At 48.8% G+C, this 21,902-nt stretch overlaps 1 protein-coding gene across 1 annotated transcript in view; it reads left to right on the top strand.

Moving 5' to 3' along the window:
* Positions 1-21,902, top strand: part of SRD5A1 (steroid 5 alpha-reductase 1) — a 31,628-nt gene that overhangs the window by 5,584 nt on the left and 4,142 nt on the right. The window contains exons 2-4 of the mRNA XM_024128379.1: positions 13,143-13,309; positions 16,790-16,891; positions 19,004-19,154. Coding sequence (XP_023984147.1) covers positions 13,143-13,309; positions 16,790-16,891; positions 19,004-19,154 — 420 coding nt within the window. The remainder of the gene's footprint in view (positions 1-13,142; positions 13,310-16,789; positions 16,892-19,003; positions 19,155-21,902) is intronic.

Raw genomic sequence — 21,902 nt, forward strand, 5'->3', positions numbered from 1 at the left:
GCTCCCTTCTCCCTGCCACCCCTGGTGCCCTGCCCTGTCCCTGCCACCCCTGGTTCGCTCCCTTCTCCCTGCCACCTGTGGTGTCCTGCCCTCTCCCTGCCACCCCTGGTGCGCTGCCTTCTCCCTGCCACCCCTGGTGCCCTGCCCTGTCCCTGCCACCCCTGGTTCGCTCCCTTCTCCCTGCCACCTGTGGTGTCCTGCCCTCTCCCTGCCACCCCTGGTGCGCTGCCTTCTCCCTGCCACCCCTGGTGCCCTGCCCTGTCCCTGCCACCCCTGGTTCGCTCCCTTCTCCCTGCCACCTGTGGTGTCCTGCCCTCTCCCTGCCACCCCTGGTGCGCTGCCTTCTCCCTGCCACCCCTGGTGCCCTGCCCTGTCCCTGCCACCCCTGGTTCGCTCCCTTCTCCCTGCCACCTGTGGTGTCCTGCCCTCTCCCTGCCACCCCTGGTTTGCTCCCTTCTCCCTGCCACCCCTGGTGCCCTGCCCTGTCCCTGCCACCCCTGGTTCGCTCCCTTCTCCCTGGCCTCGCTGGTGCGCTCCCTTCTCCCTGCCACCCCTGGTGCGCTGCCCTCTCCCTGCCACCCCTGGTTTGCTCCCTTCTCCCTGCCACCCCTGGTGCGCTGCCTTCTCCCTGCCACCCCTGGTGCGCTCCCTTCTCCCTGCCACCCCTGGTGCCCTGCCCTGTCCCTGCCACCCCTGGTTCGCTCCCTTCTCCCTGCCACCTGTGGTGTCCTGCCCTCTCCCTGCCACCCCTGGTGCGCTCCCTTCTCCCTGCCATCCCTGGTGCCCTGCCTTGTCCCTGCCACCCCTGGTTTGCTCCCTTCTCCCTGCCACCCCTGGTGCCCTGCCCTCTCCCTGCCACCCCTGGTGTGCTGCAGTCTCCCTGCCACCCCTGGTGCACTGCCCTCTCCCTGCCACCCCTGGTTTGCTCCCTTCTCCCTGCCACCCCTGGCGCCCTCTCCTTGCGTCTCTGTTCCCTCTCCCAGCATCCTCTTTCTACTTTTGTAGTTCCACTTTGGGCTCTTTGCTGTGGGTGGAGAAGCTCTTTTCCCCCAGCCAAATGGTCACCTGCAACTTGGGAGCCTGGTTTCCTCAAACTCCTTGTGACTTCCCCTTTACAATGCACGGACTGTATGGGTTTGAATGGATCACGTTCAGAGACTTTCACCTCCACATTACGCAAGGGCCCCTGCGACTGTGGAAGTGGCTTTCCAAGAAATAACCTTAAACACACATAAGGTCTTTACGGTGACTTCCAAGTGTTTCATTTTTGTGAAGAATGCTCAATGGCTGTGTCTGAACTGTTCAGGTCTCGTAATAAATTGGGACTTTCTCCAGCTCTTAGGTTTTGGCTTTTACACAGCTAAACCAAATGGCTGGACAAAAGTTTAAAATCAGAATTTGAAAATGTGTATTCAGACTTCAAAAGGCTGCCAAGTTAAAAAGGTCGTTCCCTGCATGCGAGAGACCTGGGCTCACCTGCTCTGTGAACGTGGGCAGGTTACTTGACCTCTGTGATCGTGGGTCCCACCCCACTACACCCACTTCATAAAGTGGGACAGGAAGGAAGTGTGGGTGTCTCTAAGCCTCTCTTGAGTCCCTGGCACAGCTGTGTCCCCATCTGCTTTTAAGCAGGCACTGGAAGTGGGCAGAGTCAGTGTTCCACAAGGCTTTCTGGGTGCCCCGTTTCTGACACTCCTAGAGAATTCCAGTAAGCAGAGTTTTTACCAGACTCATGGAGGTTCTGTAATGTGATTGAGCATTACTCCGTTTGCATAGCCATAGAATTCTCATGACTATATACACTTCTCCATAAACATGCCAGAACCTATGGCTGTCCGTTCTTGTCACAACTAAAAGCAAGCTCTGGAGTCAGACTGCTAGGCGTTATCCCAGCCGCGTCACTGGTGACTGGTGAGGTGAGTTATTAAGCTGCTCTGCAGCAGATTGCCCCCTCGATGAAATTGGCGTAGCCATGGTGCCACCTACCCACCAGTGGGACTGGCATGTGTATTAAATACTAAAGGCAACTCCATAAAATGCTTGTGAGGTTCTGGGAAGTCTGAATGCTCAATGGTGACAAATAACACCACTTCAGATCACCATGCAAACAGGCACGTCCACATACACGCTCTGCGTGACATCTGGGCATGCTGCTGCCTGCTTCGAGTGCCAAGAAGAACATCTTCTGAAGACCTTGAAGGCACTGGAAATAGGTGGAGGGAGCGCTTTACAGAGCTTTGTCTGAAAGCCTGGAGTTGAAGCTTTCTGATGTAAGGTGTCATGTGTAATTGCCTCGGGGCTCACTCTAGCGGGAGACTGGACGCGGCCTCCCAGAGGGCCGAAGTCGCTTCTACAGATAGAACTGGAATAGATCCTTTCATACAGATGAGGCCACGGAGCCACAGAGTTCAGGTGTTTTATCCAAGGCTGTTGATGGGCGATTGCCGGGACTAACACCCCGCTCCCCTCCTCGGTTTCTAGACCGGTGGCTTCAAAAACTCTGCTCCAAAGGATTCGCCGGGCCACGTGTAGTTTTTTAAAGTGCTGGGCTATTTTTTATCCTCAAGTCGTTCATGTTACTACACACATCGCCCATGTGGTTTGGGGGCGTTTCAGTTTTTCCAAATAGAAAAGATAAACATCTTCCATTCTACCCGAGCAACTAATTTATTAAACGGTCATTTGACCTAAGTCGGTGAACACTTGGACGAGAACGGAAGTGCAAACCACACTGAGCGCTTGTTCCACAGCGCTGAGCTCCTTGGCCCACAAGCTGTTTCCTCAGCCCCTCCTCTGTCAGGGCTCTGTAGACCAGACAAGACAGTAAGAAGGGAGGCAGGTGAATGCAAGCCTGAGTCACGCCAGTGGCGGGAGAAACACAGACCATGGGACATGCTCGGGAGACACGAGACCGAGTGGGCAGCGACTTCCAGAACTTGGCAGACGTGTGCCGAAGCCCTGTGCTAAGACGTGGGCTGACACAGGAGGGAGGCGGGGCCCCGGCCCAGGGGAGCCTGAGCCTCTTGAGGGCTGAAGCCGGAAAGAGGCTTCCCACGGTCTGTGGGGAGGGGTGCTTGCCTGCGTGTTTTTAGCTCTTCATTCGGCGCACGCCGACTACGGATCGCTTGATGTGTTGGGTGTTCTACTCATCGCTGGGCATACAGGGTTGAGATGTTCTCTTGAGTCAATGAATACAGGACAGACTCTGGAGAATCAACAGGATCTTTGGGGCACAAGAGCCAGGGATGGGAGGGAAGGCCTGCCTAGGAGGGCAAGAGGGGACAGCTGTGGGACAGAACACACCAGGGCCCTGACCAGCTCCCCCAAGGATGGTGAAGGATGTTTGTAGTAACTTTTTTTTTTTTTTAACTTTTTGGCCGCACCGTGTGACACGCGGGATCTTAGTTCCCTGGCCAGGGATCGAACCCATGCCCCCTGCAGTGGAAGCATGGAGTCTTAACCACTGGACCACCAGGGAAGTCCCCGTAGGAAGGTGTTTTTAATCTATGGCAAACCACAGGATTGTCCCGCCAGCGGCCGGTGGCCTTTGCATCCTGTCTGCACTGAGGTCACCTCCTGTTGGTCACGGGCTTCTGAGTTCCCAAGGGCACCACCGCATCTTCTCCCACCGCCCTTGGTTTTGTGTGTGTGGAGCGTGTCCGACCTCTCGCCTGCTCACCTGAGGCAAGTGTATGCCGGAAATGGGCAGTTGCCTGTTCTCAAGTCAACTCAGATCTGCTCTGCATTTGTCAGAAGCCCAGGTGTGGCTCCCTCAACCCCGTCTCACCTCGTGTTCTGCTGCTTTCTGTCTGGCCAAGCGGGGATTCAATATGACCCGAACCCAGGTACCTGTGTCACAGATTTTCCCTTTCCATTTAGCAGTGGGTGAGTGAGTCACTGATTAGTTCTTCATCAGCTCCTCTGTTTAACAATATTTACAAACCAAAGTCCCACTTGAGCGCTGAGCTGTTTATTTACCACTGGGGCCCCAGTCCCCCTGAGGCCACAGAGGAAGGGTGCCAAACAGCCCCCCCAAGTGTGCAGACTTTCAAACACCCGCCCCAAGGTCTGTGCTCAACCGGATCTGTGACCTTGTGGGATCTTGATTCTGTTATCAGCCTTGATTGCAGTGCCTCAAAGCACCTCACCTCCTTCAGGTTGCTCGTTCCTCCTGCTGGGGCCTGTTAATGGTCTGGGGAGAGCCTGGCCCAGCCTCTCTTTTAACTGTGTCATAAAGCATGTATAAGATTAAAACACAGCAGAGGAGTGGAGAGGGTGAAGACCACCCCAGATCCGTGGCCCTTGCCTTGTGGATTCAAATAATTTGAGAAAAGGAAAACTTTTATGTCAAACTATAGAATGACAGAAAGTAAAGTATTCATTGTGTCTGTAACCTTGCCTTGAAAGAGCAAAGTGCTTATTTAAGTATGTAGCTTTACTGCAGTTTAATCACTACGGGGAAAGAGTCTTTTACAGAAAGAAAGAAAAGCAAAGGGAACTGATCCAAATCCAGGAAGTGCTGTAGATTTCATTGATGTCACATTGTTGAGGAAAAAGTAATACAGTCAAATATTAAAATCAACAACCACTCTCAGTTTTAAACATTTAAAAATGGTTAAATCTACCATTACCTAAATTACTGCCAGATCACCAAGTTGGTTACTTTGTGTTCCCAAACTTGGTGGGCGACATTATAGGCTGTCCTAGGAGATGATGTCCAACTGCTTCCATTTCCAGAGTCAAAGCATCTGCTGAATGATTGCTTTATTTCTCGTTGCAAGAAAACTGCAGTGTTGTTATTGCAGTTTATTGGGAAAACATTTTAAGAGAGAATTCTTATACTTCACTATGCAAATTAAGCAGTCATGGAGCTTGTGTCTGGGAGCCCAAAAACTGAAATCTTAACTTTCAACGATTAAAGAATTGTCATTCCACGTGGTTGCCGGCATGTTGACGTTTGAAAGGAATGCTTTCGCTTGAGTCTTTCTAGCAGATGGGCGCAGTGGTTATTTGCCAGTTACTTGGGTTTCGTGTCGGCATTAACCCTACTGGCTCGAGTGGTTCAAGAAACCACATGAGAGCTGCTCGGGAGGATGAGAAGCTTGGGTCTCTGGGCGCTACTTTGCAGTGAGAGTAGAAATGCGGGCTAGCTCTGGGGACTTTGTTCTTTTCTGTAATCCCTTTTCCTTCCTGGGTGCTAATAGGACACTTTCTTGTTTCCTTAAAATTCAGGAAGAAATTTAGGAAAAATTTGTGGTTTGCTTTATTAATTTTGCCTGATTCTCTCTGAGCCTTTTCCAATAAGCAATTGCAAGCCTTCAGCCCAAGAAAGCAGATTTCTCCCTCTCACTCATCAGGTCTGTTCTGAATGTATTCAGTTCCAGGACTTAAAATACACGTGTGCGTATTGCATGCAAAAGAACCTACAACTGAGGTACGTGCTCCTGTAGAAAACTTAGAAAATGTGGAAGAATTGAAGGAAGAAAATAAAACCCACCTATAGTTCCATCACCCAGAGATAACACTGACGATATTTTGGCATATCTCTTTCCCATCTCCTTCACTGTCTTTAATAAGTTTTTTTTGTTTGTTTTTTTTTTTTTTGCGGTACGCGGGCCTCTCACCGCTGTGGCCTCTCCCGTTGCGGAGCACAGGCTCCGGACACGCAGGCTCAGAGGCCATGGCTCACGGGCCCAACCGCTCCGCGGCATGTGGGATCCTCCCGGACCGGGGCAGGAACCCGCGTCCCCTGCATCGGCAGGCGGACTCCCAACCACTGCGCCACCAGGGAAACCCTTTAATAAGTTTCTGATTACTTTTTTTTCTAAGCAGTAAAGATAACACGTATAAACACACATTAAACCTTATGTCCCACTTTTGTCACTTAGCATAAGTATTATACTGGCTTAGTAGAAATACTTACTAAAGATGACTTCTAAAGACTAATGTGCCCCAAAGTGAATAGACAGAGCCAGCCCTGCTTGGTCCTGCTTTTCGCCACCACCTTGCGATGTGTTGGATGGCACCCCTGGGACATTGCCTGGGAGCCTGCCTCTTCCTAGCCTACTGTCTCTCTCCATCACCCAGGGCGCCGTATTCCTCTGAGCCTCGGGGTCCTGATCTGTTAAGTAGGGTAAAGCATGTTGTATAGCATTAGGAATTATTGGGAATGTTTTTATCAGGAGCTACGAGAAGCACTTTTATGCTTTCTAAGCATGGAAACTCACCCAAAAAGTAAACAGGTGTTAGAGCGCCCTGAGCATCAAAGCCCCACGGAGTTTCCGGCATCTCAGGGCTTTGGGTTCATCCAGTCATCAAACATTCCCTGCATTCCTGATTGTCCTACAAACACAAACTTTTGTAAGTTTCCCTGGGTAATAAAAACAATTTGATGGAAAGTACATATTCTTTCTTTACATGGCACAGAAAGAAAATAAAATAAGGAAACTGTAACACAGTGAAGAACAAAGTGTCAAATTCAATCCCACATCCGCTGCTGATGATGTAGGAAACAGAATTCCTTCCTAGCTGCTTGGGACCTGGCTCCTGTGTATCCAGAAGAGGAAATGGCTTTATAACCCAGTACCTAAATAAAATACTTTTAAGTCCAAGTGCTTCATAGTTTCTCAAAAGATTATTTTCTATTTTAAGGCATTTTCAACCTCTGACTTAATACCATTATTTTAAAGAGGGGTGGTATTCATTTCCCATAGGTGATTGTGAGGGTGAGGCAATGTCTGAGAAGAGCTTTTGAAGATGAGTGTCTGTTGTAACCAAGGCGGCCTGGCTCCCAGACCCTGGCATGTGACCGGTGCTGTGTCCATCCAGCAGGTGTGCCTGCCTTCCTTACTGTCTGAGCCTGGATCCTTCACCCTGATAAACGGCTGGGGTCCACCGCAATCCTTGAGCTGCTCTTGTCCCGCCAGAGTCTAGATGAGGGCTCAGATGAAAGCCACGCCCAGAAGCCACCACTCCTTGGTCCCATTCTGGTTCCTCATTGGCCCAAGTCAAAGGAAGACACTGCTGACAACAGCTGCATGGATTTCCAAGGAAAAGATGGAAAGCTAAAGGGAATAACCCAGAGAGAGAAAAATAATTGAAAAGATGGCAAGAGGGAGCAGAGCACTCCCCTCTGGAAGGCACGTTGCGTTTGGACATCTGGCTCTTGGAGACCCTGGCCGGCGTGTCCTCAGAGGCAGTCCTAGAGGTCTGCAGGCATAGGTGGCATTGCTCAGGATAGCTTGTTCTGACGTCGATGGTTTTATGGCCAGGCCTGTGGACATCAGGGTCACTGCTGTCCCCTCCAAGGGCACAGAGCAGAGAGCAGCAGAAGAGGCCTGTGTCAACCTTTATAAGGCCCTGTTTCCAGTCCTTGCCCCTTTACTGACATTCACGTGAGACCAAAGAGAGGTAAATCCTCTCTCCAGGTCCGTTACGACTGTCTTCCCCAAGTTCCCCCCCGGGGCATGCGTAGGAGCGGAAGTCAGCGCACCTCTCCTGCCTGGTCAGGTAACAGGACACAGGTGCGCAGTCCCTGCCAGCCACCAAGCCACAGTGAGCCCCGGGACGCGGCGGCTGCCGCCGAAATCCAAATGCCGGGGCCACAGGCGGGAGTGTTTTCTAAGAAAATCAAAGTGATGGCTCTAGGTGAGATCTCCTGTTTTAATCTAGACCAAGGGCTGTGAACTTTTGGGGAAAGGGCCAGATAGTGCATATGTTAAGCTTTCTGGGCCAAAGGACAAAATAAGGTACATGGTGTAGGAATTTATAACAAAAGAGAAAACAAGATTTCACAAAAGTTGTATTGACAAAATTTGAAATACGGTACCTTAGTGCAGTTTTGGTAATACAGCTGTAATGAGAAGAGTGGGGCTCTTTTTGTTGTTGTTGGGGAATAACATTTCACTTAATCGGACATCAGGGTGAGGGCGCCTTCTTATCAAAATCTCTCGTAAGTGTCCACCTCTTACCGCGATGACATTTTATCTTTGAAAGTGTCCTCTCGCCCATGTATGTCCTGCCAAATATTCGAATCAGTCCACAGGTTTATGCTTTTAATTTAACACAACCCTGGCTTGAAAGCCTTTTATGACTTTTTTTAAACTTTATTCTATAAATTTATTTATTTATTTATGGCTGCGTTGGGTCTCCGTTGCTACGCGCGGGCTCTCTCTAGTTGCGGCGAGCGGGGGCTACTCTTCGTTGCGGTGCGCGGGCTTCTCATTGCGGTGGCTTCTCTTGTTGTGGAACACGGGCTCTAGGCATGTGGGCTTCAGTAGTTGTGGCACACAAGCTCAGTAGTTGTGGCTCGCGGGCTCTAGAGGCAGGCTCAGCAGTTGTGGCGCACGGGCTTAGCTGCTCCGCGGCATGTGGGATCTTCCCGGACCAGGGCTCGAACCCATGTCCCCTGCATTGGCAGGCGGATTCTTAACCACTGAGCCACCAAGGAAGTCCCATGAAATTCTATTGCATTCTTCTCTCTTGATATCTGCCTTTTAGTGGGTCATGACATGGTAGATTAATATCTTCCGATTGAATATCAGGTGGCAGCTCCTCGATTACACAGCTAAGTGGATTTTGAAGTATGGAAACCAAGGTTCGAGAAACACCGGTAGAACTAGTCTGGGCTTAGAAATTGTGTCCACTGCACATTGATGTGAGAAAGTAGATCTTGCTGCTGCTTTTAATTTTAACAGCATGGAAAGTATTAATATATAGAGCAGTCTGACATGACTTGTGATTCAAACAGTGTCAGTTGTCGTTGAAATAACTAACACAGTGTAAATTTTGCACCTAAGTGATTTTTGTCCTGCAGTTTTAGGTGGATTCACTAAGAAGGTGAATCGAGCCAGCAGCAAAAGCTAATTTCCAAACCCTTTAAAACTCAGTAATAGTGGGCTTCCCCGGTGGCACAGTGGTTAAGAATCCGCCTGCCAATGCAGGGGACATGGGTTCGAGCCCTGGTCCGGGAGGATCCCACGTGCCGCGGAGCAACTAAGCCCCTGCACCACAACTACTGAGCCTGCGCTGTAGAGCCCGCGAGCCACAGCTACTGAAGCCCGCACGCCTAGAGCCGATGCTCCACAACAAGAGAAGCCACCGCAATGAGAAGCCCACGCACAGCAGCAAAGACCCAACGCAGCCAAAAATAAATAAATAAATAAATAATTTTTTTTTTTTTTAAAGGAAAAGCTCAGTAGTAGTGGTTGAGAGCAATTTTTCTCAATGAGAAGATTTGTCTTGAGCTCAAAATAGTGGTCAGGTCCATGGAGGGAATATCACATGCACTGTTGACACTATTGATTCGGTCACACACAATAGATTTTGTTTGTTTTGCCAAGTACCTGATGGTATAGGAGATAGCTTTAAACACCTTACGTTTTCACAAGCTTTGTAAATTTGTAATTTATCTGTGTGTCTGTCCCACACATTTTTACCACCATGAGTAATAACATCCTAGCTGATTCCACTTCAGGCTGTACTGAACTAGTGTTTCCTCAACCTCTTTGGAAGTATCCTCACCTTTAGTTGTTCCACACAGACTGTTTAGAGAGCCTGAGCCTGCAGTCACTCCAGCCTCGGCACTGAGCCCTAGAATAAACAGCTGAGCTAATAGCATCCACTTCTGTGGACACACCACTGCGCCACCAGGGAAGCCCTCGCTTTTTAACTATTGACGTCGCTCCTGGTGTCCTAACTCCTCTAGTGCTGTTCTCCCCAAAAGGCTAATAATAATGTACAGCAAGTTTATATTCCCTGGACATGTTTGTTTAGCTGCTGCAATTAATTGCCTCACCGTTGGCATATGGTTTTCCTTGCTTGGCTAACAAAATGAACTGCTTGGTAGCTTCCTGGGGGTCCGTAGCCTCATTTTCATTCTTTTGTGAAGAAATTCTGTCATGGGGTGCTGTTTTAAATTCTCTGATTTTTTTTGATCTTTGCTTTCCTGGGAGTTGGGGACATTGTGATGACGGCTCAGCCTGGCAGTGGGAACCTCTGTTATATTCTCCTGGCACAGCTATAGTGGCACTGCATCCCAAAGAATGCTTTGCCATCTGATGCAGTAACAAAATAGCCCACACTCCACTGTACCTTCAAAGCACGAAGAGGCCATCAGCTTTTCTTGTTCTGACGGGTTGGGTGTGCACTGGTCATACACAGCCCAGTGCTATGCTTGGTACTCAGGTCACTGCATCACGGTGATGGGCAGCGAGTACACCAAGCAGCAGCGCAAAACGATAAGACGGCCGCGTACAGGTTCTGTCACAGCTCCTGAACTCTGCGCAGACGACGCGTAAACAGAGGACCGTGGTCCTGTTCCAGTGCTGCTTTATTTATGGACACTGAGATTTGAATTTCATATGATGTTCACATGTCATGAAATATTGTTTTGATTCCCCCAGCCCCAATATTTAAAAATGTAAAAAGCATTCTTAGCTCACAGACTGTAAAAAACAGGTGGTGGACAGGATTTGTCCCAGGGGCTGTGTTTGTTGACAGCTGATCCAGACTCACGTTGATGTCTCAGGCATAGAACATTAGTGACAGATGAGAAACATTTGTGAAGGCAAAACAAAAGAGAGGTTTGGGTTTCACGTTTATAGTGTGCCAGCCAATGTTGGCCAGTTCAGAATTCAGCCCCGAACTTGAAACCGGATTGGGAGAAATCCATCAAAAGTTTGCTGTACAGAAACATCTAGCACCTTCGCAGAATGTTTCCTCGGAGTTGCTTCTTCAACAGTTCATGCATCTATAATCTAGAAATGTGTGACATCTAGCCTAGAAGTTTGCCTCCCACCATTTTTTAGCACCTGTTTTTCCTAGTCCAGGCTTACTGTTTTTCCCCTCTACTCTCTGACCCGGCGTTTCTATTAGCCTGTGTTGAACTCAGCATGTTCCGTTCCGGTCAACAGTCCCAGTCTTTCAGGAACAGAGCATTCTACGTTTTAACAGGCATCTTTCTAAACCAAGTCCAACCCCTGCGTCTCCCACAAGCCTTATATCCTGCTCTCTCTTCTTTTCTTTCCGTATTTCTCCAGACTTGGAACTCTGACACTTTCTCAGTTCAGTCCTGCAATTTGCCTCCTGGAAATTTCCTTGAGACCATAACTCCCTGAGGAGTTTTTTCCTAACTTTCTCACCATACTGTCCCCTTTCTACTTTCCCACGGCTAGAGAATCCCCTACGCTGACTGTGGGAGTGAGGCTGCTCGCTCCTGGTACTTCTGAAGTCTGGGCACTCAGGGACAGGGTGAGAACCATTTTGTATTCTGCCATGGACCGTTTTCTCCGGGTCTCCCACAAGGGCCCCTACCCTGGCTGAGAAACAGGGAGAGGCAGAAAGGCACCTCGACAGCAGTGCCCAATCACAGCATGTCAGAATCCCTGCCTGCTTTTAAGGGAGCCTGTGCCGGTCCAAGACACGCACACTTACCCCCGGTCAAGACCAAGTCCTGATCTTGCAGTGTGAGTGTTTGCAGCTAACCTGCCTCCCCAGTGCCAGCCCACTGTACCCTCTGCCAGATAGGAATCGTGTTTTCCCGGGGCAGAGAGAAATGGCTGAGATTCCCTGTTCTTTTTGAGGGGCTTGTCAACACTCTAGTTTCCAGGCGAATCTCTCCTTCACTGATGATGTCATAGCCAGATGGATGCTTTGCCCTAAATTTGAATAAGGTCTTCTTTGGGGGAAGTGTCGTGAACAAGACGAGAAACTTGAAGGCTGCTTGTGATTCACATGAAAGTTCTCCCCAGATGCTGAGTGAGACTGTTGAGGAGAGAATCCCTTGAGGATGCATAGCCAACATTATAGTGCTGCTCTCGTGCTGTTACTATTACTACTAACAATCAGTTACGTTTTCACTCTAGAGTAGATGGCCAAAATGGAAACAGTAAGTGTTTACATTTTTCCTTGTTTTAAGCTATAATTTACATAGATAAAATTCACTCATTTTAAGTCTGTAGTTGGATCAATTTGGGAGATTGGATTAGTCAATTGGATTGGATTGTGTAGCCATCGCCACAGTCTGGATGCAGAACTGTTGTACAGCAATTCCTTTCACTGACAGAGGAATTCACGTTGTCACTTTCTTCTTGGGTCAGTTTTGGTCACCTTTGTCTTTTAAGAATTTTGTCTATTTCATCCACGTTGTCAAATGTATTGACATAAAGTTGTTGAAAATAGTTTCTTATTATCCTCTTAAGGGCTGTAGGTTACGTAGTGATGCCCCTTCTTTAAATGTATTACGCACTGATTTTAAAGAGAGAGTTCAAACAGAATAAAATTTTGCATCCTGTTTTCTTCATACGTTTCAAGTTTCTTGTCCTTGTATGTTCCCTCTTTAAATTTTTCGTGATGTGCCCCCACACCAGCGTGATATAACCGAAGAACATGATCGTCAAATTGCCCGGGTTTACACTGAAACTCAGCCCCTCTCTAGCCCTGTGGCCTTGAGCAGGTTCCTTAACCACTCTGAGTCTTCATCTTGTCCTCTGTCCACCGTGCGTAACACTGTCTCCCGTGCCGGTAGCCGGGCGGCGCTGCTGTGACGGGCGCTCGGGGAGTGAGGGCCATCGTGATGGCGGTGGACGTGGCGGCGGTGGACGTGGCGGCGGTGGACGAGGCGGCGGTGGACGTGGCGGCGGTGGACGTGGCGGCGGTGGACGAGGCGGCGGTGGACGTGGCGGCGGTGGACGTGGTGGCGGTGGACGTGGTGGCGGTGGACGTGGTGGCGGTGGACGAGGTGGCGGTGGACGTGGTGGCAGTCCGCGGCTCACGGTGCTCAGACTAGAACGGGTTACTGGTTTTCGGGTGGTGGGAATTTTGAGAGCCTCTTGAAGCCTTCCGTCTCTCCCATTCAGTGTGTCTGTTTCACATTCTGTGCGGTTGGGACCTGAGTTTGGGCACGGTGGTGTCCATTATTGAAACACGGTTCATTCTTTAACTAGAAATGCTGCTGTTAACAGATGTAGTACTCAGGGCAAGTATCACTAAGAATGACTTTTGTACGAAAAGCAGGATTAAAAACCCAAGACACGTGAAGTAGAATTGCAGAAATTAGATTCTTTATCGTTGTTGCCTTTTTAAAAAAAAAAAAAAAAATATATATATATATATATATATATATATGTTTCTTTTCTCCGAAGGGCCTTGATTTTCCCATTTCTGATCCGAGGAGGAAAGCCCATGCCGTTGTACACCTTTATGCTGGCATTCATGTTCTGCACCTGTAATGGCTACTTGCAGAGCAGATACTTGAGCCAGTATGCGGTATATGCTGACAACTGGCTCACTGACCCCCGATTCCTAACAGGTGAGTGTCCTGAGTGATGCGCTCCATCCTCCTAATCATAACTTCGGTGCTCACCGTCCAGGAGTGTCCAGTTAGAAAGCGCACACTTCTTGAGAGAACAGAGAGTCTGCGTAGGTCCATGACCTAGCAGGGGGCCAAGCAGTGGCGGGAGGGAGGGTCAGGCCATCCCAGTGCCGCATCAGTAGCAGGAGATGACGCAGGTGCCCGTCACCCTTGCCCACTCAAGCACTGAGAGCACAAATACCTGTTCTTAAGGTGAGCCTAAAAATAGCAGCCAGCTCCAGCAGAGTGAGCAGTGGATGGGGAGTGAGCTCATTTGGGCGCTAATTGACTGTGTAATCTAAGACAGTCGTTAAACCTCCTACGGTTTCTTCTGGAAAGCGAGAGAAAGTCAGACTGGGTCATCTGCCAACAAGGCAATTAGACTTTTATGGTTATACTGACTTTAAACTTTGAGGTTTGTGATGTTTTTGAAATTTTTTTTATTTTTATCAAGGAATGTAATGTACGTTTTCAAGTTCTAATTATAACCTTACAAGTTCTGAACAAAAATGATGATAGAACATTAGCCATCAAAAATATTTGCAAGGATGTTAAAACTACGTAATTTGGGAGCTCTTTGTTTGTAAGGAAGTTTCTTCTGTATGTTTACCCTCCTAACGTTTAGACATTCTAGCACATTCAGGTATAGCTTACCCCCAAGGTAGCATGCTAAGAATCTGCAGCTGGTCCATCAAATTCTCAAACTGCCCCAGAGCCCTTCACCCTAAAGTACATAAAGTGACCTTACGTTTCATCTGGCTTTTTTCTCCATGTGTATGAATTTGTCATAATAGAGAAAACGAACATTTGAGTAGTACTTTGTTGTCGACGAAGCAGTTTCACATTTCTCGGTCATATTTTTTTCTGTGAATTAAAATTTTGCTCCCAGGGCAGAGTCCTCATCAAACCTGGGAACTGTGACAACAAGGGATCTGCTTCCTCATCTATCAAAGGGGGGACGAATACGGAAATTTTCAAGAGCCTTTTCTAGCTCCACAAGTCTGTGCCTCCATGAAACACCAGACTAAATTGTTTTGTTCGCCCCCCGCCCCTAAATATCATCTTGATTTATCGGCTCCCTGTCTGATTTTCTTCTCCCCCAACTCTCAGAAGGAGACAGAACAGGCTGGGCCATCTGCCAGGAGCTGTACCCACGCCTCTGCCTCTCCGAGGTTCAGAAAAGGGCAAAGGTTAGGTCCTTTTCACTGGAGAAAGAAAGGTCATATGGTGAAGCAGCTGGCCCCAGATCTAAATCGAGTAATAGCAGAGTGGTGGTTTAAACCAGATCATCACGCTGGCCCACAAAAGGCAATGAGGGACAGAGAAAGGGGATTGTTTTTTAAACCAAAAGATAAAGGTTTTAAATGTTTATTTGAGATTCTCATGGGAATCGTTTTTATGATGAGTTGTTTGAACTTCTGATGAACAACAAAACAAAAGAATTCTTTGGTCTGTGAATTTCAATGTCATTTAAAGGCGCTCTATAGATAGACCATGTTACCTGCAGGTGCCTTTGAAATTGGTCTAAAATTTAAGACATCAATAAATTGTATACAGACTTCTTAACTTCTCTATGATTGAACAGAAGTAATTGAAAATGAGGAAATATGCCAACTGAGAAACAAACTGGGTTACTTTTTTGATATTATATTCATTTCATAAAGTTTATAGCTTTTGTAATTACATGAATAATTTTAGAAATCACATAATTAATTATACTTACAATAGTTATTATGAAAAGGTTAAGCAAGTATCACTAGTAATAAAATCCTAACAAAAAGTTTCCCAGAGAAGTAAGAGTGGTTAAGCTAAAAGAATTTATACAAAGATATTAAGATCCCTAACCATGGAATTAAATGTTTAGTTCAGATAAGCACAAATATGAGTTTTCCTACGAATCTAGGCCATTGAGGGAGCTTGTCTCTTAGAAGACAAATAAAGGAAGCATGGAATTTTGAGAGCGTGCTGCTTTCTGGAACATCAAATTGGGGGCCAAATCACCTAGAAGTGACATACTGAAATTCAAAGAAGGTAGCGAGTCAGCCATAAATTGATGAATCCAATAAGTGACTTACAAAGCGTATTAGACAATTTGGTACAAACTGTTTAGAAAGGAAGCTGCCTAGTGAAATCAATAGGAAGAAATCTTGAAAGCCTTACTGTAGACCTGAACATGATTTGTATGTCCCTGTTCTAACTGTGGAAAACTATTTCATGCCACTGGGATAACTGATGAATAATAATGTTACCCCAAGTGTACGTTTCTCTGAAATTGAATTGAATGCCACCATTAAGCACCATCTGCCTTTCACATTTTTTGAAATACCTCAGAATAATCAAATTAACGCTTTTTTTTTTTTTTTTTTTTTGTGGCCTCTCCCGTTGCGGAGCACAGGCTCCGGACGCGCAGGCTCAGCGGCCACGGCTCACGGGCCCAGCCGCTCCGCGGCACGTGGGATCCTCCCGGACCGGGGCGCGAACCCGCGTCCCCTGCATCGGCAGGCGGACTCTCAACCACTGCGCCCCCAGGGAAGCCCAAATTAACTCTTTTTAGGAAATCAAGTTATTCCTTTTATCAAACACTATTTTGACATTTTGCCTTTTCTTGTTGGAATTAATTGCTATGATACTGATAAGTCTCCTTTAAGTGCTGAGAAACCTCTGAAGGCTTTGAAGAACTGGAGAGAAAATGTTCAGAGGCTGTGGAATATCTAATTCAGAGCGGGGCGGCTGGCAGTTGAAGATTTAGTTGGGAGATGAGGTGGGCGAACAGACCCAGGAACACCGACTGATGAATGAGCAGGAAATCGGGTGGAGAGGCCATGGATGTGCGTTAAATTGTTCAAATGAGGTTATAGAGAAAGAAGAGACGAGGACCAGAGACTAGCTCCTCCGCCCCGCCCCCTCGAGGGGCCTGAACGCAGCCGGTCATGGTAAAGCACGCGCTGGGATCTCCCGGCTCCTCTTTTGCCAAAGGGAGGGGCCAGAGGGGGCGTCGTGCTTCAGACAGTGTTTGAGAGGACAAGTAAACTTTGTGGGCTGACCCACTGACAATGATAATACCTCTTCCTAGAAAAGAGCCTTGTGCCTTAGTCATAAGTCAAATTTCTAATCGTACCAGTCATCCTAAAAACAGATTGTGGCCATCAGGTCAAGCTATCTTAAATAGATTAGATAATTTAATAGTATTATTAGAAAAGCAGAGCCCTATCTAGCAGGCCTAGAGCAGTGCTTATAAGTCCTCTTTCTAAATAAAGCACAATATTTATTATATACAGTGATTTTTGCTATCAGTCATGGCTAATATGTTATACCAATAATGATAATATGAAGGACTACAGTAATACCCTTCATTCAGGCTTGGGTTTGTAAACTTTGTAGTTTATTAACCATAATACTCTTGAATATTTTATTTTCTTTATATCTTATTCTCTTTAGGCTTTGTCTTGTGGTTGTCGGGCATGCTGATAAACATCCATTCAGATCACGTCCTAAGGAACCTCAGGAAACCAGGGGAGACTGGATATAAAATACCAAGGGGTATGTACCGGAAATGGGGAATTTATTCTGAAATTTTACTGAATGACGCTTTGCTGTTTTAGTTTTGCCACATCTCGTAACTCAAGTGCAGTATTTTTTAGCTGCAGGCTTCCAGTGTGAGTCACCATTATTGTTCGTAACAGTGACTGATTACTGTTTTGTTAAAATGATAGAAGAAGCAGTTCTGACTAACTGAAGGCTTACTAAGCCAAAAGGAAGCTCCAGTTATATCTGTGTTTGGAAAGAGAGATTAGTAGGAATTTGTGGTCTACAAGGGGTGTCCGGTACTTCATTTCTAGCCACAGAATAGAATCGACACCTTGCCTGACCCTCCCTCCGAAAACAATTTAAAATGTTGGGTGAAAAATTTAAATGCATCAGCGTGGTATCAAGAAAGCAAGTAATCATCAGAGGGCAAAATCTAAGTGAGTGCCAGAGTCCAGAGCGCGTCTTGTTTTCATCTGTGACCACTAGCTGACTCTCATGCTGGTTTTGTGGCCCAGATTCGTGCCACTTGCCTGGTCTGTGAAACGTCCAGCTGTGAATTAGGGTCCATGCATTCCTGGGGGTGGTGCTCTCATGCCTGTGGCCAACGCAAGCAAGTCCGGACCCCCAAGGAACCTGCCTTCAACTCAGGCCTCCGAGAGCCCAGCAGACCACACACCACAGAATAAGGGCCACAGTCAAAAGCTGCAGAACCCATGAGGAACAGGACACCACGAACAAGAGCTTCCTGAACGTGAGCGATCTCAGATCTTAGAATTCATAGACACAAGTTGTAGAGTGAATACTTAAATATTTAAAAAATAAAAAAGGGATTGAAATTATGAGCAAAGGAGCAATATACTCTAAAAAGGACAAAATAGATACAAGCTGGGAAACAATAGAGCTTCTGAAAATTTTCTTTAAAAATCAGTAGGTAGGGCTTCCCCGGTGGCGCAGTGGTTGAGAGTCCGCCTGCCGATGCAGGGGACGCGGGTTCGTGCCCCGGTCCGGGAAGATCCCACGTGCCGCGGAGCGGCTGGGCCCGTGAGCCGCGGCCGCTGGGCCTGCGCGTCCGGAGCCTGTGCTCCGCCACGGGAGAGGCCACAGCGGTGAGAGGCCCGTGTACCGCAAAAAAAAAAAAAAAAAGTCAGGTAAAACTAAAACTAGAGTGAAGGTGAGAAGCACACAGCAGCACTTAGTTTGGAATCCTTCAGCTTACCTTCCTGGAAACCATACAGGAATAACAGCAGAACAAATGACCAGAAAACCCTGTAAACCTCAAATGACTTAAACTCCGGCCCCGGGGTTACCCTTGGAGTGTGCCGCTCTGCTCTCCGGCCCGGTGACTCCCAGGCCCCCGTGCTGTGCTCTGCCTCTTGGGTCCCCCCCCCTCGTCCCTGGGGTGTAATGGCCCGGATGTTGGGGGAGGGGTCTGGTCCACACAGCACCCCACGTGCTTCGAGAAGGGTCTGGCCTGTCATGTAGACTTGATGAGTCTGCGAAGATCTGAGGAGGGAATGAATGAGTCTGTCCTTGAAAATTTGTATTTTCTTCAACCCCCCCCCCCCGCCCCGTCCCTGGGGTGTAATGGCCCGGATGTTGGGGGAGGGGTCTGGTCCACACAGCACCCCACGTGCTTCGAGAAGGGTCTGGCCTGTCATGTAGACTTGATGAGTCTGCGAAGATCTGAGGAGGGAATGAATGAGTCTGTCCTTGAAAATTTGTATTTTCTTCAACTCTTTGTCTAGGGGTCCCTATAGGTCCATTTTATCGAGTTGGTTCATGAACTGTTAGTCTGTGTTCCCCATCCTTGTTTAAGTTTTGTCAGCTTGATTCATTAACCAGTGAGGTGATATACTGAAGTGTGTTGAAACCGTAGCATTTTATAGTCAAACAGACAGGTATCGATACAGGCGCGTACTTGCCACCAGAAGTTGTGATATGAAATAGTAAGACCGGTCACGTTAGCTGGGCCTCACTGATGAAAGTTCTGTAAAGGTTGTATTTCCCCAGAGTTGATTTGTATGTTCTCCGAGGAAGTCTCCCCTGGTATCTCTTAAGTCAGGATTTCGTTAGGCACTCACTGTTGCATAGTAAACGCACTGCTGGGCCTCTGTTTTCTTCTAGGGGGCTTGTTTGAATACATCACTGCAGCCAACTACTTCGGAGAGGTCGTTGAGTGGTGTGGCTATGCCCTGGCCAGCTGGTCCATCCAAGGCTGGGCGTTTGCTGCGTTCACCTCCTGTGTCCTGCTCACCAGGGCTCAGCAGCATCACCAGTACGTTTGAAAACACTTTTAGCGTTTCTAATTTGTCCTCTGACCTTGGTAGAGCAAGCCGCGGGTTAGATTTTTGAAATGTTCGTATCAATTTGCCAAATCCCAGTTTAGGCCAGGCTTTAGCTAAACGAGCACGGAGCCACGCAGATGTCTGAAGAACAGCCCGGATGTAACCGTCACATACGCATCAGCTACGTCATCTGCTCCACCCTCTGCTCCGAGCCTCTTTGAACGTCTGCTGCTGGACTCGGCGGTCAAGCTGAACGTCAGGCAGGGGGATTCAGGGCCTGACGCGGCCTCGCCGTTGACAGCAGGGGGCGCTGGCCGGGCAGCAGCCCCTCGGGCGGCTGCACTTGGAAGCATCAGCGTCTGGCCCTTGCAGAGCCCCTTCCCGCAAGGGCACCCCACCGTGCGGGGTCCCTGATGGACTCCCGGGGTACCGCACCCCGAAGTCATGTTGTTTTCCAGAGTGTGAGGCCTTTGTCAGATCCCCCAAGAGGGTCTGTGATCCACTTGACCAACAGCATAGGAAACAAAGTATGTTAAAGCTGAAGTGAGCTTGGAGGGCATCTTCCCCATCTCACAGGTGGGGAAACTGAGGCTCAGGCTCAGACAGGGTGGAAGTCACGTCTCGCTGTGAGACCGGAGAGCTCGCAGACCATCTGAGCATCGGGACGGTCCCCTGATGCGGCCGCAACGCTGGAAGTTTGGCGTGGCTGGTTCCCCAGCGCCCACACGGGCAGCTCGTGTCCTCTGAGCCCGAGAGGACGCTGCTCTGCTTCCCTGGCTTCATTCACTCAGAAGCATTCCATCCTAATCTCCAGGGCCGCTGACGCAGAGGCATCCAAAAATGTATATCCTTGTCCTGCTTCACGGACTTTGCCGTCTCTCTGGGGAACAGGACAGAGCTGGGAGGCCAGCAGAAGAATAGATGATATCACGGTGCAGCGGGAAACACAGATTTCTTAGAGTCAGAAGTCCTGGGTTTATTTCCCAGGCTCACCGTGTATTTAAAGACACAGAGGATTATTATTGGAGGTAATGAGGAAGAGCTAAAAATTGCCGTTTAGCTAATAGTTGAAGACATTACAGCAAAAGCGTGAGAGTTATTGAGACCCTGAGAGCAGCACCTCTGTTCTTTGAAGTGCCCCCAGCGCCGGTGGGCTGGCGATCTTCCCTCCTGCCAGTGAGGGGAGCAGGGCCACAAAGCCAGGACCCGTGTATATCCCGCAGCTGCTGTGAAGACAGGGGTGGGAAGGAAGCCCATACCAGCGAGGGCTCAGGAAGGGGGTTACAGCGTCAAAAGTGGCACAGACGCACAAACGCGGCTGCGGCTGGAAGCAGCAGCTTCCAGGAATGCTTCGCCGTCTAGGGTTAGATTGAGTCCTAACCCCAGGAACAGAGTCCCCGTAGACGGGCTTAGCTCAGATGAGGTCACCCGGGAGTCAGGCCCTAGTCCAGTGGGACTGACGTCCTTATGAAGAGGAGACACTTGGACACAGACGTGCACGCAGAAGAAGTGACGGCTGCGTGAGACAGACACAGAGGGAAGCTGAAGGCCAAGAACGTGGCAGTGATGCAGCCACAAACCGAGGAACCCCAGAGGCTGCCGGAAGCTGGGAAAGGCTGGAAGTGAAACCGTACACCTCAGACTGGGACTTAAACCCACGTGCCGGGACTCAGACCCAGCCGAAACCCAGATTAGGACTTGAACCCATGCGGCCGGGACTCGAACCCGGCCAAAACCCACAGTCTTCCAACTGAGATCACACACCGGGTTTCAGGACTTAATGCAGCTCAGATTCTTGCTGTTTCATCGCAGAAAGAATTCAGTGAGAGACAAAGTGATAGGTAAGAAGTGGATTTATTTAGCGAGAAACACACTCCATAGACAGAGAGTGGGCCATCTCAGAAGGTGAGAAAGGCACCAGGATCTGGGGTGGTCAGTTTGTACAGGAGCGCGTAATTTCACAGGCTAATGAGTGGGAGGAGTGTTCCAGCTGTTTCAGGAAGGGGCGGGGATTTCCAGGAGTTGGGCCACCGCCCACCCTTTGATCCTTGCGGTCGGTCTCGGCACTGTCACGGCGCCTGTGGGCGTGTCTTTCAGCGTGCCCATGCGCGCTTGCTGCTCCTGAGGCTCGAGGTCTAGTGGAAGAAGTCGACTTGTCCGCCATCTTGGATCCATTTGGTTCTAATCAGTTTATGTCGTGTCCTCGGGCCGTGGCATTCTTTCAAAGGTTGTTCCCTGCCTCTTTCCCTCCTGTTTCGGAAAGACCCTCCCTTGGAGCCTGGGAGAGAGCAGTGGCCCCACCACACCCGCACTGCAGGCTTCTGGCCACCAGGCATACATGCTGTTGTTTCGAGCCCCGGGTTTGTGGCTCTTTGTTATAGCATCCCTGAGAAACCAACACCCCAGCCCTTCCAGGATTTACAGTCCATGGGGCCGTAAGCAAAGGCATTGAGTCCGACGTCCTCAGTTTTCTCCTCTGCTAGATGATTTCCCGAGATCTCATGCCTGTGAAACACTTTTCGCAGAACCAGAAAGATTCATACTCTCAGCAGGCCTGGCTGAAATAATATGTTATTATCACTTTAGAATAAAAGTATCTAACAACGTCCTAGAAAATGAATAAAGCAAAACTAGATTCATGTAACAGCAGTGACAACAACTGCCAGCTATCTCCCCCCACGCCCCCGCCCCCCCCCGCCGCATCCCTCCCCCTCCCCCTCCTCCCCTCCCTCCCCCTC

This window comes from Physeter macrocephalus, chromosome 8 (genome assembly GCF_002837175.3).
Source record: "Physeter macrocephalus isolate SW-GA chromosome 8, ASM283717v5, whole genome shotgun sequence".
Taxonomy (NCBI): domain Eukaryota; kingdom Metazoa; phylum Chordata; class Mammalia; order Artiodactyla; family Physeteridae; genus Physeter; species Physeter macrocephalus.